The sequence below is a fragment of the Coregonus clupeaformis genome, chromosome 25 (assembly GCF_020615455.1).
Source record: "Coregonus clupeaformis isolate EN_2021a chromosome 25, ASM2061545v1, whole genome shotgun sequence".
Classification (NCBI taxonomy): domain Eukaryota; kingdom Metazoa; phylum Chordata; class Actinopteri; order Salmoniformes; family Salmonidae; genus Coregonus; species Coregonus clupeaformis.
Genome location: NC_059216.1, coordinates 17,727,165 through 17,746,047, shown reverse-complemented (window position 1 = coordinate 17,746,047; position 18,883 = coordinate 17,727,165). Strand labels below are relative to the sequence as shown.

Sequence of the window (18,883 nt, the reverse complement as noted above, 5' to 3'; positions counted from 1 at the left end):
CCAATAGGTTGTGGTGAATAATATGTTTTAAACCAGCATCGTTATCATTTATTCATGACATACAGTATAAATGCTGTAAATGAGCAGTCTCACACTCACACTGGTTTATCAAGCTTATCAAGATAAAACACAGCAACGCCACCACATAATAATCCCTGAAAACAAGCGTCAGTTTTACCGTTAAGACCCAGCGACTATCTCTCTCTTTCTTTGTCCCTCTTGTTGGGTTGTTTGATCACTCTTGGCTATTTATTTTCTCCTTGAGCCTCTCTGCCGCGCTGGGGACCTCATTGATTCATCAGGCACAAGCCCTTATCTTGCAGGTAGATTGAAAAACGGCAGTAGAATGTAAAATGGTCCTCCTACCCCTCTCCTCTTTTCCCTCTTCTCCTCTCCCCCTCTTCCTCCTGAAACAGGCTGTGGGAGTGAGATAAGTTGTGAGTGAGAGAAGTCGTGAGAGCTCTAGCGATGACGAACGCTTTCCGAACATTGGCCCACATGACTGATGGTCCGTCCTTCCTTCCTTCCCTCCTTCCTTCCTTCCCTCCCTCACTCCCTCCTCACACTCAACAACAGGCACACACACACACACACCCTTCTCCTCTGTATAGGCCAAGATTTCTATTTTTAGATTCCCTGGGCCTTGGTGATACATCTGGCGGGGAGAGCACTTTGTCAAGTCATTTTGTTTTAAAGGCTGGAGTTAAGGCCAGGATATTTACATCAGTCACCGTGGCAGATGCTGTGCTGTCAGCCATGGGGTCCGGAGTGACAGAGAGGAGTGATAATTACCTTGTACCCCTGCACGTGATTACCTCGTACCGTTGCACATCGACTCTGTACTGGTACCCCGTGTATATAAACAAGTTATCATTACTCATTGTGTTGCTATTTTTCTATTATTTCTATTTTTTTAACCTAAATCCAATGACAAGGTAAAATGTTTGGTTGATTTCACGTTGAATTCACGTTAGTTGACAACTAAACCAAATGTAAATCAAAACTAGACGTTGAACTGACGTCTGTGCCCAGTGGGATATCCTTAAAAGCCTGGTAAACAAAGCACTGTTTAGCATTTTTCATCATCATGATGATATGACCGGTGACACTTTGCTTTTTGAAAGTCAAATTTTTTGAAAAATGGACTGCTAACAAGCAACATGTTCTTGTTTAGTGAGAAGAAAAAGGTGTCCATGTTGTTGTCATGGAGATAAGGAGCAGGTCTTCTGTCTGGATAGTTATTGTGTGATTTAAAGGTTAAGTAAAACCACCTGTCTTGCCTGGTATGGTTGCTATGGTACACTCTTAGAAAAATATGTTTCTGTTGGCTGGGACGTGAGGGGACAGGCTAAATGCTGAGTAACACTGCCAAGATGGGGGCGGGGGGTGGGGGTCATGAGTCCCCATTGTATGACTCGCTTGGTAATAATGTGTCTATTTTAGTCCGTCTGCTGAATCTTCTTTCTTTCTTTCCTTCTTTCTCTCTCTCGCTCTTACCCTCTCTCTCTCTTTATATTTTTTCTCTCTCTCCCTCTCCCTCACCCTCTCTTTCTCTCTCTATATATACTGTATATATACTGTATCTCTCTTTCTCTCTCACAATGTCCATATCTTTCTGTCTCTTCTTTGTTACTCTTTCTCTCTTTACTGACTCATCTCGGTGACCTCTTTGAGAAGATCATTTGTGAATGGGGGACAAAGTGAGTCATTAGGCCTTAGAGCAGTATGCTGTGCTCTACAGGGCGGATGTCAGCAGGGGGTATTTATAGACACAGCCTGGGTGCTGCTGGGGAGTGCTTAAGGGTCATGGTGTTGGAGGGACAAATTCTGCATTGAATGATAATTCAAAACCAATTCATTCTCCAATGCCATTGTTAGTCCATTTTAAAGTAGTCCGAAGAGGATAAATTGTCTTCAAATGAGAAACCCAGTGGAAATATTTTCTAGAGAATGGAATAGAGGATGAAGAATTCACTGAAGTGCCTGAACACAAAGCAATAAGCCCCTGTCATTACATATATTCATAAATTATTTCATTTGATGTCCAGAAGACATGCTTGAATTTTTCAGTGAGCATAACGTTTGTGTAACAAATCCACTAGTCCCTATCTGGGATCCTTGGGATGTCCCTACCATAAACGCTAACCCTAACCTTAACCCCTACCCTAACCGTTTAAAATATCAACTTCAATGGGGTAGGGACATCCTAAGGATTCCGGATAGCACGGACCCTCTCTCTATGAGAGTTCTGATGAGCCAAGACCATTGTGGGCTTTGATCATTGAATGTTCTTCAAATGGACAAGCTGTTTGAGTTGATACCCTGTTACAGTATTAGGCTGCTCCGTCAAAGCTCTTTTTTAAAGAAGAGGACACATCCAACCCAGTCATTTATATGGTCACATTCTCATTTGCACTTGAAAGAAAGGATCATTTTTATAATCCTCTGCTCATCAAATACATGTAAGGAGAATGGCTGTCGACACTCCACAGTGAATACCTCTCAGTGGTCTCTCCTCTCTCTGATCGTCAACGGCATAGCCCAACAATACCTCACCTACTTCAACTACCACATCATATACCTTCCTTTTAACTTTGACCTCCTCTATTATTCTATCTTTCAGAGGTCAAATACACAAACAACTACAAGAAGATGACCCCTCCGCCGGTCCCGCCCCGCTCCATCGCAGGCTCAAAGCCCCTCATCTCAGTCACAGCTCAGAGCAGCACAGAATCCACCCAGGATGTGTACCACGAGGGCAGGCACCCTCAAGGGTGGGGGGACGGGCTGGGCCTGAGCTTGGGCAGGACCCTGTATAACTCCACAGACAGTCTGGACAGTGCCAAGGCGGTGACTATAGCCATGGAGGCAGCAGGGGTGATGTCTGGGAAGAGACACCCGTCCACAGACAGTCATAGCTCAGTGATGACCTGTGATAAAGCCATCTTGGTGTCCAAGGCTGAAGAGTACCTCAAAACACCACGCTCCTCCATAGGGATACAGGTGAGTGGCACGGATGCATGCAAGCACACACACACACAGGTATACAAAAAATTGTGCACACACATCCACCCATTCATAAAGTCACACACTCTAGCATCCCACTCCGGCACACCCGCCTCTCCTCAAGGTCTAAAAATAGCACCAATGAGTCATCTTACTGCAATCCATTAATTAGAATTCAACTCATGAATCGGGCTTTACTGAATGGGTCTCTCTCTCTCTCCCTCTTTCCCTCCCGCCCTCCTCTCTCTTTTCTCTCTCTTCACTCTCTTACCCTCTCTCTTTTTCCTTTCATTCTCTCTTCCCTCTGTGACCCTGGGAGTAAGGGGCTTTATCACACACTGCAGTCTGCAGACGTCAGGCCAGACAATTCCCCTGAATAAAACACAGACAGACAGACAGACAGACAGACAGACAGACAGACAGACAGACAGACAGACAGACAGACAGGCAGACACCAATTCAGACCACATACAGCCTTTCATCAAAGGAGAATATTAGAGTTGTTCTGCTTGTGTATGGTGCAGTGAGCTCGTTCCTTCACTATCTCGCTATTTTCCTGTTCAAAGGCTGTGATTATCGTAGATTCAGAGCTATCTATCTAATAGAACTCAGAGAGTTTTCTTTAATGGAAGCTTCTCTAATGTCAAACATATAAAGTGTGGTGTACCGCAGGGCAGCTCTCTAGGCCCTCTACTCTTTTCTTTTTACCAATGACCTGCCACTGGCATTAAACAAAGTATGTGTGTCCATGTATGCTGATGATTCAACCATATACGCATCAGCAACCACAGCTAATGAAGTCACTGAAACCTTTAGCAAAGAGTTGCAGTCCGTTTTGGAATGGGTGGCCAGTAATAAACTGGTCCTGAACATCTATAAAACTAAGAGCATTGTATATTCCTGCAGGCTCTAGTTTTATCTTATCTTGATTATTGTCCAGTCATATGGTCAAGTGCTGCAAAGAAAGACCTAGTTAAGCTGCAGCTGGCCCAGAACAGAGCGGCACGTCTTGCTCTTCATTGTAATCAGAGGGCTAATTTGAATACTATGCATGCCAGTCTCTCTTGGCTAAGAGTTTAGGAAAGACTGACTACATCACTTCTTGGTTTTATAAGAAACATTAATGTGTTGGAAATTCCAAATTGTTTGCATATTCAACTTACACACAGCACTGACACACACACTTAACCCACCAGACATACCACCAGTGGTCTTTTCACACTCCCCAGGTCCAGAACAAATTCAAAAAAACACACTGTATTATACAGAGCCATGAGTGCATGGAACTCCCTTCTCTCTCTTATAGCGCAAGTGATCAGCAAACCTGGTTTAAAAAAACAAATAAAGCAACATCTCACCGCACAATGCTTCTCCCCCATCTGACCTACTTGTTGTGTGTACTGTATGTACTGACATGTATGTGTAACTGATAGATGGACACACACGCACACTACAGGTTCATGTTTTAAATGTATGTAAATTGTGAAGTCTTTTGTCTGTAATGTATTTTTAGTTATGTGTCAGACCCTAGTAAGATTGGCTGTCGCCAATGGCGTCATCCTAATAAATCAAATCAAATCAAATGACTCTCCATGGTCACCATCTTCTATCTCCCCTCTATCTATCCCCTCTCTTTATCCCCTCTCTCTATTCCCTCTCTCTATTCCCTCTCTCTATCCCCTCTATCTCCCCTCTCTCTATTCCCTCTCTATATTCCCTCACTCTATCCCCTCTATTTCCCCTCTCTCTATTCCCTCTCTCTATCCCCTCTATCTCCCCTCTCTCTATTCCCTCTCTCTATCCCCTCTATCTCCCCTCTCTCTATTCCCTCTCTCTATTCCCTCTCTCTATCCCCTCTATCTCCCCTCTCTCTATTCCCTCTCTCTATCCCCTCTATCTCCCTCTCTCTATTCCCTCTCTCTAGTCCCTATCTCTATTCCCTCTCTCTATTCCCTCTATCTATTCCCTCTCTCTATTCCCTCTCTATTCCCTCTCTATATTCCCTCTCTCTATTCCCTGTCTCTATCCCCTCTCTCTATTCCCTCTCTCTATTCCCTCTATCTCCCCTCTCTCTGTTCCCTCTCTCTATCCCCTCTCTCTATTCCCTCTCTCTATTCCCTCTCTCTATTCCCTCTCTCTATCCCCTCTATCTCCCCTCTCTCTATTCCCTCTCTCTATCCCCTCTATCTCCCCTCTCTCTATTCCCTCTCTCTATTCCCTCTCTCTATCCCCTCTCTCTATTCCCTCTCTCTATTCCCTCTCTATTCCCTCTCTATTCCCTCTCTCTATTCCCTCTCTATATTCCCTCTATCTCCCCTCTCTCTATTCCTTCTCTCTACTCCCACTCTCTATTCCCTCTCTTTATTCCATCTCCCTGTTCCCTCTCTCTATTCCCTCTCTCTACCCCCTCTATCTCCCCTCTCTCTATTCCCTCTCTCTACCCCCTCTATCTCCCCTCTCTCTATTCCCTCTCTCTACCCCCTCTATCTCCCCTCTCTCTATTCCCTCTCTCTATTCCCTCTCTCTATCCCTTCTCTATATTCCCTATCTCTATTCCCTCTCTATTCCCTCTCTCTATTCCCTCTCTCTATTCCCTCTATCTCCCCTCTCACTATTCCCTCTCTCTATTCCCTCTCTCTGTTCCCTCTCTATTCCCTCTCTCTATTCCCTCTATCCCCCTCTCTCTATTCCCTCTCTCTATTCCCTCTATCTCCCCTCTCTCTATTCCCTCTCTCTATCCCCTCTCTCTATTCCCTCTCTCTATCCCCTATCTATATTCCCTCTCTCTATTCCCTCTCTCTATCCCTCTATCTCCCTATCTCTATTCCGCTTCTCTATTCCTCTCTCTCTATTCCCTCTCTCTATTCCCTCTCTCTATCCCCTCTATCTCCCCTCTCTCTATTCCCTCTCTCTATCACCTCTATCTCCCCTCTCTCTATTCCCTTTCACTACCCCTCTCTCTATTCCCTCTGTCCATTCCCTCTATCTCCCCTCTCTCTATTCCTCTCTCTATTCCCTCTATCTCCCCTCTCTCTACTCCCTCTCTCTCCCCTCTCTCTATTCCCTCTCTATATTCCCTCTATCTCCCCTCTCTCTATTCCCTCTCTCTATTCCCTCTCTCTATTCCCTCTCTCTATTCCCTCTTTCTCCCCTCTCTCTATTCCCTCTCTCTATTCCCTCTATCTCCCCTGTCTATGTTCCCTCTCTCTATCCCCTCTCTCTATTCCCTCTCTCTATCCTCAATCTCCCTCTCTCTATTCCCTCTCTCTATTCCCTCTCTCTATCCCCTCTATCTCCCCTCTCTCTATTCCCTCTCTCTATACCCCCTATCTACCCTCTCTCTATTCCCTCTCTCTATTCCTCTCTATATCCCTCTCTCTATTCCTCTCTCTATTCCCTCTCTATTTCCCTCTCTCTATTTCCCTCTCTCTATTCCCTCTATCTCCCTGTCTGTGTTCCCTCTCTCTATCCCCTCTCTCTATTCCTCTCTCTATCCCCTTAATCTCCCCTCTCTCTATTCCCTCTCTCTATTCCCTCTCTCTATCCCCTCTATCTCCCTCTCTCTATTCCCTCTCTCTATACCCCCTATCTACCCTCTCTCTATTCCCTCTCTCTATTCCCTCTCTATATCCCCTCTCTCTATTCCCTCTCTCTATTCCCTCTCTATTCCCTCTCTCTATTCCCTCTGTCTCCTGAGTGGGGCAGTGGTCTAAGGCACTGCATCGCAGTGCTAACTGTGCCACTAGAGATCCTGGTTCGAATCCAGGCTCTGTCGCAGCCGGCCGCGACCGGGAGACTCATGGGCGGCGCACAATTGGCCCAGCGTCGTCCAGGGTAGGGGAGGGAATGGGAATGGCCGGCAGGGATGTAGCTCAGTTGATAGAGCATGGCGTTTGCAACACCAGGGTTGTGGGTTCGATTCCCACGGGGGGCCAGTATAAAAAAATATAAATATGTATTCACTAACTGTAAGTCGCTCTGGATAAGAGTGTCTGCTAAATGATGTAAATGTAAATGTATCTCCACTCTCTCTTTTCCCTGTCTCTATCCCCTCTCTCTAATCCCTCTCTCTATTCCCACTCTCTATTCCCACTCTCTATTCCCTCTCTTTATTCCCTCTCTCTGTTCCCTCTCTCTATTCCCTCTCTCTATCCCCTCTATCTCCCCTCTCTCTATTCCCTCTCTCTACCCCCTCTATCTCCCCTCTCTCTATTCCTTCTCACTATTCCCTCTCTCTATTCCCTCTCTCTGTTCCCTCTCTATATTCCCTCTATCTCCCCTCTCTCTATTCCCTCTCTCTATTCCCTCTCTCTATTCCCTCTATCTCCCTCTCTCTATTCCTCTCTCTATCCCTCTCTCTGTTCCCTCTCTCTATCCCCTATCTATATTCCCTCTCTCTATTCCCTCTCTCTATTCCCTCTCTCTATCCCCTCTATCTCCCCTCTCTCTATTCCCTCTCTCTATCCCCTCTATCTCCCCTCTCTCTATTCCCGCTCTCTATTCCCTCTCTCTATCCCCTCTATCTCCCCTCTCTCTATTCCCTCTCTCTATCCCCTCTATCTCCCCTCTCTCTATTCCCTCTCTCTATCACCTCTATCTCCCCTCTCTCTATTCCCTTTCACTACCCCTCTCTCTATTCCCTCTCTCTATTCCCTCTATCTGCCCTCTCTCTATTCCCTCTCTCTATTCCCTCTATCTCCCCTCTCTCTACTCCCTCTCTCTCCCCTCTCTATATTCCCTCTCTATATTCCCTCTATCTCCCCTCTCTCTATTGCCTCTCTCTATTCCCTCTCTCTATTCCCTCTCTCTATTCCCTCTTTCTCCCCTCTATCTATTCCCTCTCTCTATTCCCTCTATCTCCTCTCTCTGTTCCTCTCTCTATCCTCTCTCTATTCCTCTCTCTATCCCCTATCTCCTCTCTCTATTCCCTCTCTCTATTCCCTCTCTCTATCCCCTCTATCTCCCCTCTCTCTATTCCCTCTCTCTATCCCCTCTATCTCCCCTCTCTTTATCCCCTCTCTCTATTTCCTCTCTCTATCCCTCTCTCTATTCCCTCTCTCTATTCCCTCTCTATTCCCTCTCTCTATTCCCTCTATCTCCACTCTCTCTTTTCCCTGTCTCTATCCCCTCTCTCTATTCCCTCTCTCTATTCCCACTCTCTATTCCCACTCTCTATTCCCTCTCTTTATTCCCTCTCTCTGTTCCCTCTCTCTATCCCCTCTATCTCCCCTCTCTCTATTCCCTCTCTCTACCCCCTCTATCTCCCCTCTCTCTATTCCCTCTCTCTATTCCCTCTCTCTATCCCCTCTCTCTATTCCCTCTCTATTCCCTCTCTCTATTCCCTCTCTCTATTCCCTCTCACTACCCCTCTCTCTATTGCTTCTCTCTATTCCCTCTCTCTACTCTCTCTATTCCCTCTCTATCTCCCCTCTCTCTATTCCCTCTCTCTATCCCCTCTCTCTATTCTCTCTCTATTCCCTCTCTCTATTCCCACTCTCTATTCCCTCTCTTTATTCCCTCTCTCTGTTCCCTCTCTCTATTCCCTCTCTATCTCCCCTCTCTCTATTCCCTCTCTCTATTCCCTCTCTCTATTCCCTCTATCTCCCCTCTCTCTATTCCCACTCTCTATTCCCACTCTCTATTCCCTCTCTTTATTCCCTCTCTCTGTTCCCTCTCTCTATTCCCTCTCTCTATCCCCTCTATCTCCCCTCTCTCTATTCCCTCTCTCTACCCCCTCTATCTCCCCTCTCTCTATTCCTTCTCTCAATTCCCTCTCTCTATCCCCTCTCTCTATTCCCTCTCTATTCCCTCTCTCTATTCCCTCTCTCTATTCCCTCTCACTACCCCTCTCTCTATTCCCTCTCTCTATCCCCTCTATCTCCCCTCTCTCTATTCCCTCTCTATCTCCCATCTCTCTATTCCCTCTCTCTATCCCCTCTCTCTATTCTCTCTCTATTCCCTCTCTCTATTCCCACTCTCTATTCCCTCTCTTTATTCCCTCTCTCTGTTCCCTCTCTCTATTCCCTCTCTATCTCCCCTCTCTCTATTCCCTCTCTCTATTCCCTCTCTCTATTCCCTCTATCTCCCCTCTCTCTATTCCCACTCTCTATTCCCACTCTCTATTCCCTCTCTTTATTCCCTCTCTCTGTTCCCTCTCTCTATTCCCTCTCTCTATCCCCTCTATCTCCCCTCTCTCTATTCCCTCTCTCTATTCCCTCTATCTCCCCTCTCTCTATTCCCTCTCTCTCCCCTCTCTCTATTCCCTCTCTCTATTCCCTCTCTCTATCCCCTCTATCTCCCCTCTCTTTATCCCCTCTCTCTATTTCCTCTCTCTATACCCCCTATCTACCCTCTCTCTATTCCCTCTCTCTATTGCTTCTCTCTATTCCCTCTCTCTACTCTCTCTCTATTCCCTCTCTATCTCCCCTCTCTCTATTCCCTCTCTATTCCCTCTCTCTATTCCCTCTCTATTCCCACTCTCTATTCCCCCTCTTTATTCCCTCTCTCTGTTCCCTCTCTCTTTTCCCTCTCTCTATCCCCTCTATCTCCTCTCTCTATTCCTCTCTCTATCCCTCTCTCTATTCCTCTCTCTATTCCCTCTATCTCCCCTCTCTCTACTCCCTCTCTCTCCCCTCTCTCTATTCCCTCTCTATATTCCCTCTATCTCCCCTCTCTCTATTGCCTCTCTCTATTCCCTCTCTCTATTCCCTCTCTCTATTCCCTCTTTCTCCCCTCTATCTATTCCCTCTCTCTATTCCCTCTATCTCCCCTCTCTCTGTTCCCTCTCTCTATCCCCTCTCTCTATTCCCTCTCTCTATCCCCTTAATCTCCCCTCTCTCTATTCCCTCTCTCTATTCCCTCTCTCTATCCCCTCTATCTCCCCTCTCTCTATTCCCTCTCTCTATACCCCCTATCTACCCTCTCTCTATTCCCTCTCTCTATTCCCTCTCTATATCCCCTCTCTCTATTCCCTCTCTCTATTCCCTCTCTATTCCCTCTCTCTATTCCATCTATCTCCACTCTCTCTTTTCCCTGTCTCTATCCCCTCTCTCTAATCCCTCTCTCTATTCCCACTCTCTATTCCCACTCTCTATTCCCTCTCTTTATTCCCTCTCTCTGTTCCTATCTCTATTCCTCTCTCTATTCCCTCTATCTCCCCTCTCTCTATTCCCTCTCTCTACCCCCTCTATCTCCCTCTCTCTATTCCCTCTCTCAATTCCCTCTCTCTATCCCCTCTCTCTATTCCCTCTCTATTCCCTCTCTCTATTCCCTCTCACTACCCCTCTCTCTATTCCCTCTCTCTATCCCCTCTCTCTATTCCCTCTCTCTTTCCTCTCTCTATTCCCTCTCTCTATTCCCTCTCTCTATCCTCTATCTCCCTCTCTCTATTCCTCTCTCTATCCCTCTATCTCCCTCTCTCTATTCCCTCTCTTTTCCTCTCTCTATCCTCTCTATCTCCCTCTCTCTATTCCTCTCTCTATTCCTCTATCTCCTCTCTCTGTTCCTCTCTCTCTATACCTCTATCTCCCTCTCTCTATTCCTTTCTCTGTCCCCTCTCTCTATTCCCTCTGTCCATTCCCTCTATCTCCCCTCTCTCTATTTCCTCTCTCTATTCCCTCTATCTCCCCTCTCTCTACTCCCTCTCTCTCCCCTCTCTCTATTCCCTCTCTCTATTCCCTCTATCTCCCCTCTCTCTGTTCCCTCTCTCTATTCCCTCTCTCTATTCCCTCTCTCTATACCCTCTCTCTATTCCCTCTCTCTATTCCCTCTCTCTATTCCTCTCTCTATCCCTCTCTCTGTTCCCCTCTCTCTATCCCTCTCTCTGTTCCCTCTCTTCTTATCTCCCTCTCTCTGTTCCCTCTCTCTATTCCCTCTCTCTATCCCCTCTATCTCCCCTCTCTCTATTCCCTCTCTCTACCCCCTCTATCTCCCCTCTCTCTATTCCTCTCCATCTATTCCCTCTCTATATCCCTCTCTCTATTCCTCTCTCTATTCCTCTCTATTCCTCTCTCTATTCCATCTATCTCCACTCTCTCTATTCCCTGTCTCTATCCTCTCTCTAAATCACTCTCTCTATTCCCTCTCTCTATTCCCACTCTCTATTCCCTCTCTTTATTCCCTCTCTCTGTTCCCTCTCTCTATTCCCTCTCTCTATCCCCTCTATCTCCCCTCTCTCTATTCCCTCTCTCTACCCCCTCTATCTCCCCTCTCTCTATTCCTTCTCTCAATTCCCTCTCTCTATCCCCTCTCTCTATTCCCTCTCTATTCCCTCTCTCTATTCCCTCTCTCTATTCCTCTCACTCCCTCTCTCTATTTCCCTCTCTCTATCCCCTCTATCTCCCCTCTCTCTATTCCCTCTCTATCTCCTCTCTCTATTCCCTCTCTCTATCCCCTCTCTCTATTCTCTCTCTATTCCCTCTCTCTATTCCCACTCTCTATTCCCTCTCTTTATTCCCTCTCTCTGTTCCCTCTCTCTGTTCCCTCTCTATCTCCTCTCTCTATTCCTCTCTCTATTCCCTCTCTCTATTCCCTCTATCTCCCCTCTCTCTATTCCCACTCTCTATTCCCACTCTCTATTCCCTCTCTTTATTCCCTCTCTCTGTTCCCTCTCTCTATTCCTCTCTCTATCCCTCATCCCCTCTCTCTATTCCCTCTCTCTCCCTCTCTCTCCCTCTCTCTATTCCCTCTCTCATTCCCTCTCTCTATTCCCTCTCTCTATTCCCTCTCTCTATTCCCTCTCTCTATTCCCTCTCTCTATCCCCTCTCTCTATTCCTCTCTCTATTCCCTCTCTCTACTCTCTCTCTATTCCCCCCTCTCTCTATTCCCTCTCTATTCCCTCTCTCTATTCCCTCTCTCTATTCCCTCTCTCTATTCCCACTCTCTATTCCCTCTCTTTATTCCCTCTCTCTGTTCCCTCTCTCTATTCCCTCTCTATCTCCCCTCTCTCTATTCCCTCTCTCTATTCCTCTCTCTATTCCCTCTCTATCCCCTCTCTCTATTCCACTCTCTATTCCCACTCTCTATTCCCTCTCTTTATTCCCTCTCTCTGTTCCCTCTCTCTATTCCCTCTCTCTATCCCCTCTATCTCCCCTCTCTCTATTCCCTCTCTCTATTCCCTCTATCTCCCCTCTCTCTATTCCCTCTCTCTCCCCTCTCTCTATTCCCTCTCTCTATTCCCTCTCTCTATCCCCTCTATCTCCCCTCTCTCTATTCCCTCTCTCTATTCCCTCTCTCTATTCCCTCTCTCTATTCCCTCTCTCTATTCCCTCTCTCTATTGCTTCTCTCTATTCCCTCTCTCTACTCTCTCTCTATTCCCTCTCTATCTCCCCTCTCTCTATTCCCTCTCTATTCCCTCTCTCTATTCCCTCTCTATTCCCACTCTCTATTCCCCCTCTTTATTCCCTCTCTCTGTTCCCTCTCTCTTTTCCCTCTCTCTATCCCCTCTATCTCCCCTCTCTCTATTCCCTCTCTCTATCCCCTCTCTCTATTCCCTCTCTCTATTCCCTCTATCTCCCCTCTCTCTACTCCCTCTCTCTCCCCTCTCTATATTCCCTCTCTCTATTCCCTCTATCTCCCCTCTCTCTATTGCCTCTCTCTATTCCCTCTCTCTATTCCCTCTCTCTATTCCCTCTTTCTCCCCTCTATCTATTCCCTCTCTCTATTCCCTCTATCTCCCCTCTCTCTGTTCCCTCTCTCTATCCCCTCTCTCTATTCCCTCTCTCTATCCCCTTAATCTCCCCTCTCTCTATTCCCTCTCTCTATTCCCTCTCTCTATCCCCTCTATCTCCCCTCTCTCTATTCCCTCTCTCTATCCCCTCTATCTCCCCTCTCTCTATTCCCTCTCTCTATTCCTCTCTCTGTTTCCCTCTCTCTTTCACTCTCTCTGTTCCCTCTCTATTCCCTCTCTCTATTCCATCTATCTCCACTCTCTCTTTTCCCTGTCTCTATCCCCTCTCTCTAATCCCTCTCTCTATTCCCACTCTCTATTCCCACTCTCTATTCCCTCTCTTTATTCCCTCTCTCTGTTCCCTATCTCTATTCCCTCTCTCTATCCCCTCTATCTCCCCTCTCTCTATTCCCTCTCTCTACCCCCTCTATCTCCCCTCTCTCTATTTCCATCTCTCTATTCCCTCTCTCTATTCCCTCTCTCTATTCCTCTCTATTCCTCTCTCTATTCCTCTCTCTTCCCTCTCTCTGTTCCACTCTCTCTGTTCCTCTATCTTCCTCTCTCTGTTCCTCTCTATCTCCCTCTCTCTGTTCCCTCTCTCTGTCCCTCTCTCTGTTCCCTCTCTCTGTTCCCTCTCTCTATTCCCTCTCTATTCCCTCTCTCTGTTCCCTCTCTCTGTTCCTCTCTCTGTTCCTCTCTATCTCCCTCTCTCTGTTCCCTCTCTCTGTTCCCTCTCTCTGTTCCTCTATCTCCCCTCTCTCTATTCCCACTCTCTATTCCCTCTCTCTATTCCCTCTCTCTATTCCCTCTCTCTATTCCCTCTCTCTATTCCCTCTCTCTATCCCCTCTATCTCCCCTCTCTCTATTCCCTCTCTCTATCCCCTCTATCTCCTCTCTCTATTCCCTCTCTCTATTCCCTCTCTCTATTCCCTCTCTCTATTCCCTCTCTCTATTCCCTCTCTCTATTCCCTCTCTCTGTTCCTCTCTCTGTTCCCTCTCTCTATTCACTCTCTCTATCCCTCTATCTCCCTCTCTCTATTCCTTCTCTCTATTCCCTCTCTCTATTCCCTCTCTATTCCCTCTCTCTATTCTCTCTCTATTCCCTCTCTGTTCCCTCTCTCTATTCCTCTCTCTGTTCCCTCTCTCTGTTTCCTCTCTCTATTCCCTCTCTATCTCCCTCTCTCTGTTCCCTCTCTCTATTCCCTCTCTCTATTCTCTCTATCTCCCTCTCTCTATTCCCTCTCTCTGTTCCTCTCTGTTTCCCTCTCTCTGTTCCCTCTCTCTGTTCCTCTCTCTATTCCTATCTCTATCCCTCTATCTCCCTCTCTCTGTTCCCTCTCTCTATCCCCTCTATCTCCCTCTCTCTATTCCTCTCTCTATTTCCCTCTCTCTATTCCCTCTCTCTGTTCCCTCTCTGTTCCCTCTCTCTGTTCCTCTCTCTCCCTCTCTCTATTCCTCTCTCTATCCCTCTCTATCTCCTCTCTCTATTCCTCTCTGTCTCCCATCTCTCTATTCCTCTCTCTATCCCTCTCTCTATTCCCTCTCTCTATTCCTCTCTCTGTTCCCTCTCTCTATTCCCTCTCTCTATTCCCTCTCTCTGTTCCCTCTCTCTGTTCCCTCTCTCTATCTCCTCTCTCTGTTCCCTCTCTCTGTTCCCTCTCTCTGTTCCCTCTATCTCCTCTCTCTGTTCCTCTCTCTGTTCCCTCTCTCTGTTCCTCTCTCTGTTCCTCTCTCTGTTTCCCTCTCTCTGTTCCTCTTCTGTTCCTCTCTCTCCTCTCTCTATTCCCTCTCTCTGTTCCCTCTCTATCTCCCTCTCTCTGTTCCTCTCTGTCCCTCTCTCTGTTCCCTCTCTCTGTTCCTCTCTCTACTCTCTCTATCTCCCTCTCTCTCTCCCTCTCTCTGTTCCTCTCTCTGTCCCTCTATCTCCTCTCTCTGTTCACTCTCTATTTCCTCTCTCTGTTCCTCTCTCTATTTCTCTCTGTTCCCTCTCTATCTCCTCTCTCTGTTCCATCTCTGTTCCTCTCTCTATTCCCTCTCTGTTCCATCTCTCTGTTCCCCTCTGTTCACTTCTCTGTTCCCCTTCTCTTTTCCTCTCTCTGTCCCTCTGTTCCCTCTCTCTGTTCCTCTCTGTTCCCTCTCTCTATTCCCTCTCTCTGTTCCCTCTATCTCCTCTCTCTCTCCCTCTCTCTGTCCCTCTCTATGTTCCTCTCTATGTTCCCTCTATCTCCCTCTCTCTGTTTCCCTCTCTCTATTCCCTCTCTCTATTCCCTCTCTCTATTCCCTCTCTCTCTCTCTATCTATTTCCCTCTCTCTGTTCCTCTCTATCTCCTCTCTCTGTTCCCTCTCTCTTTCCCTCTCTCTATTTCCCTCTCTCTGTTCCTCTCTTCCTCTCTCTGTTCCCTCTCTCTATTCCCTCTCTCTGTTCCCTCTATCTCCTCTCTCTGTTCCTCTCTCTATCCCTCTATCTCCCTCTCTCTATTCCCTCTCTCTGTTCCCTCTCTCTGTTCCCTCTCTCTGTTCCCTCTCTCTGTTCCCTCTCTCTGTTTCCCTCTCTCTGTTCCATCTATCTCTACTCTCTCTGTTCCCTCTCTCTGTTCCCTTCTCTAGTCCCTCTCTCTGTTCCACTCTCTGTTCACTCTCTATTTCCCTCTCTTTGTTCCCTCTCTCTGTTCCTCTCTCTGTTCCCTCTCTCTGTCCCTCTATCTCCCTCTCTCTGTTCCTCTCTCTGCCCTCTGTCTCCCTCTCTCTGTTCCCTTCTCTCGGTTCCCTCTCTCTGTCCTCTCTCTGTTCCTCTCTATTCCCTCTCTCTGTTCCCTCTCTCTGTTCCCTCTCTCTGTTCCCTCTCTCTATCCCTCTATCTCTCTCTCTCTGTTCCTCTCTATCTCCCTCTCTCTATTCCTCTCTGTTCCCTCTCTCTGTTCCTCTCTCTGTTTCCCTCTCTCTGTTCTCTCTCTATTCCCTCTCTCTGTTCCTCTTCTGTTTCCCTCTCTCTATTCCCTCTCTGTCTCCTTCTCTTTCCCTCTCTCTGTTCCCTCTCTCTGTTCCTCTATCTCCCTCTTCTGTTCCTCTCTCTATTCCACTCTCTGTTCCCTCTCTCTGTTCCCTCTCTCTGTTCCCTCTCTCTGTTCCTCTCTCTATCCCTCTATCTCCTCTCTCTGTTCCCTCTCTCTACCCCTCTATCTCCCTCTCTCTGTTCTCTCTCTCATTCCCTCTCTCTTTCCCTCTCTCTGTTCCTCTCTCTGTTCCTCTCTCTGTTTCCCTCTCTCTGTTCCTCTCTGCCCTTCTCTGTTCCCTCTCTCTGTTCCTCTATCTCCCTCTCTCTGTTCCTCTCTCTTCCCTCTCTCTATTCCCTCTCTCTGTCCCTCTCTCTGTTCTCTCTCTGTTCCCTCTCTGTGTTCCTCTCTCTATTCCCTCTCTCTATTCCCTCTCTCTGTTTCCTCTCTCTGTTCTCTATCTCTCTCTCTTCTCTGTTCCCTCTCTCTGTTCCCTCTGTCTCCCTCTCTCTGTTTCTCTATTTCCACTCTCTGTTCCCTCTCTCTATTCCCTCTCTCTGTTCCCTCTCTCTATTCCCTCTCTATCTCCCTCTCTCTGTTCCCTCTCTCTGTTCCCTCTCTCTGTTCCCTCTCTGTTCCCTCTCTATTTCCCTCTCTCTGTTCTCCTCTCTGTTCCCTTCTCTCTGTTCCCATCTCTCTGTTCCTCTTCTGTTCCCTCTCTGTTCCCATCTCTCTGTTCCCTCTCTATCTCTCTCTCTCTGTTTCCCTCTCTGTTCCCTCTCTCTGTTCACTCTGTCTCCCTCTCTCTGTTCCCTCTCTCTCCCTCTCTCTGTTCCTCTCTCTGTTCCCTCTATCTATCCCTCTCTCTGTTCCTCTTCTGTTCTCTCTCTATCTTCCCTCTCTCTGTTCCTCTCTCTCCTCTCTCTCTGTTCCTCTCTCTATTCCTCTCTGTCTCCTCTCTCTGTTCCCTTCTCTCTCCTCTCTCTGTTCCCTCTCTCTATTCCCTCTCTCTGTTCCTCTATCTCCCTCTCTCTATTCCTCTCTCTGTCTCTCTGTCTCTCTCTCTCTGTTCCTCTCTCTGTCTCTCTCTGTTCCCTCTCTCTGTTCCTCTATCTCATCTCTCTCTGTCTCTATCCTCTCTCTGTTCTCTCTCTGTTCCCTCTCTCTGTTCCCTCTCTCTGTTCCCTCTCTTTGTTCCCTCTCTCTGTTCCTCTCTCTGTCCCTCTATCTCCCTCTCTCTGTTCCCTCTCTCTATCTCTCTATCTCCCTCTCTCTGTTCCCTCTCTCTATTTCCCTCTCTCTGTTCCCCTTCTGTTCCTCTCTCTGTTTCTCTCTATTCCCATCTCTCTGTTCTCTCTCTATTCCCTCTCTATCTCCCTCTCTCTGTTCCTCTCTCTGTTCCTCTCTCTCTATTCCCTCTCTGTTCCTCTCTGTTCCCTCTCTCTGTTCCTCTCTCTGTTCCCTCTTCTGTTCCACTCTCTCTGTTCCCTCTCTCTACTCTCTCTCTGTTCCTCTCTGTCTCTCTCTCTGTTCCTCTCTATTCCCTCTCTCTATTTCCCTCTCTCTGTTCCTCTCTCTATTTCCTCTCTCTGTTCCCTCTCTCTGTTCCCTCTCTCTGTTCCCTCTCTCTGTTCCCTCTCTCTATCCCTCTATCTCCCTCTCTCTGTTTCCTCTCTCTGTTCCCCTCTCTGTTCCCTCTCTCTATTCCCTCTCTCTGTTCCCTCTCTGTTCCCTCTATCTCCCTCTCTCTATTCCCTCTCTCTGTTTCCCTCTCTCTGTTCCTCTCTCTGTTCCTCTCTCTGTCCCTCTCTCTGTTCCCTCTCTCTGTTCCCTCTCTCTGTTCCTCTCTCTCCTCTCTCTGTTCCTCTCTTTCCTCTCTCTATTTCCTCTGTCTCCTCTCTCTGTTCCCTCTCTCTGTCTCTCTCTCTATTCTCTGTCTCTGTTCCTCTCTCTGTTCCCTCTCTCTGTTCCCTCTATCTCCCTCTCTCTGTTCCTCTCTCTGTTCCCTCTCTGTTCCCTCTCTCTGTTCCTCTCTCTGTTCCTCTGTCTCTCTCTCTCTGTTCCCTCTCTCTGTTCCCTCTCTCTTTCCTCTCTCTGTTCCCTCTCTCTGTTCCTCTCTATCTCCCTCTCTCTGTTCCTCTCTCTCCCTCTCTCTGTTCCTCTCTCTCTGTTCCCTCTATCTCCCTCTCTCTGTTCCCTCTCTCTGTCCTCTCTGTCTCCCTCTCTCTGTTCCTCTCTCTATTCCTCTCTCTCTATTCCCTCTCTGTTCCCTCTCTCTGTTCCCTCTCTATGTTCCCTCTATCTCCCTCTCTCTGTTCACTCTCTCTGTTTCCCTCTCTATTCCCTCTCTCTGTTCTCATCTCTGTTTCCTTCTCTGTTCATCTCTCTGCTCTCTCTGTTCTCTCTCTGTTCCCTCTCTCTGTTCCCTCTATCTCCCTCTCTCTGTTCCATCTCTCTGTTTCCCTCTCTCTATCATCTCTCTGTTCCTCTCTCTATTCCTCTCTATTCCTCTCTCTGTTCCACTCTCTCTGTTCCCCTCTATCTCCCTCTCTCTGTTCCCTCTCTCTGTTCCTCTCTCTGTTTCCTCTCTGTTCCCTCTCTCTGTTCCTCTCTGTTCCCTCTCTCTGTTCCCTCTTCTGTCTCCTCTCTCTGTTCCTCTCTCTCTCTCTCTCTGTTCCCTCTCTCTGTTCCCTCTCTCTGTTCTCTCTCTGTTTCCCTTCTCTGTTCCCTCTCTCTGTTCCTCTCTCTCTGTTCCTCTCTCTATCCCTCTCTCTCCCTCTCTCTGTTCCTCTCTCTATCCCTCTGTCTCCCTCTTCTGTTCCCTCTCTGTTCCCTCTCTGTTCCCTCTCTCTGTTCCCCTCTCTCTGTTCCTCTCTCTCTCTCTATCTCCCTCTCTCTGTTCCCTCTCTCTGTTCCATCTCTATCTCCTCTCTCTATTTCCCTCTCTCTGTTCCCTCTTCTGTTCCCTCTCTCTGTTCCCTCTTCTGTCCTCTCTCTGTTCCCTCTCTCTGTTCCCTCTATCTCCTCTCTCTGTTCCTCTTATTCTCTCTCTTTCCTCTCTGTTCCTCTCTCTGTTCCTCTATCTCCTCTCTCTGTTCCATCTCTCTGTTCCTCTCTCTGTTCCCTCTCTCTGTTCCCTCTCTGTTCCTCTCTCTGTTCCATCTCTCTGTTCCCTCTATCTCCTCTCTCTGTTCCCTCTCTCTGTTCCTCTCTCT

At 47.6% G+C, this 18,883-nt stretch overlaps 1 protein-coding gene across 1 annotated transcript in view; it reads left to right on the top strand.

The window, feature by feature from the left end:
- LOC121539155 (disks large-associated protein 2) overlaps positions 1-18,883 on the top strand; it is a 138,143-nt gene that overhangs the window by 64,686 nt on the left and 54,574 nt on the right. The window contains exon 6 of the mRNA XM_041847446.2: positions 2,624-3,003. Within this exon, the coding sequence (XP_041703380.1) occupies positions 2,624-3,003 (380 nt within the window). The remainder of the gene's footprint in view (positions 1-2,623; positions 3,004-18,883) is intronic.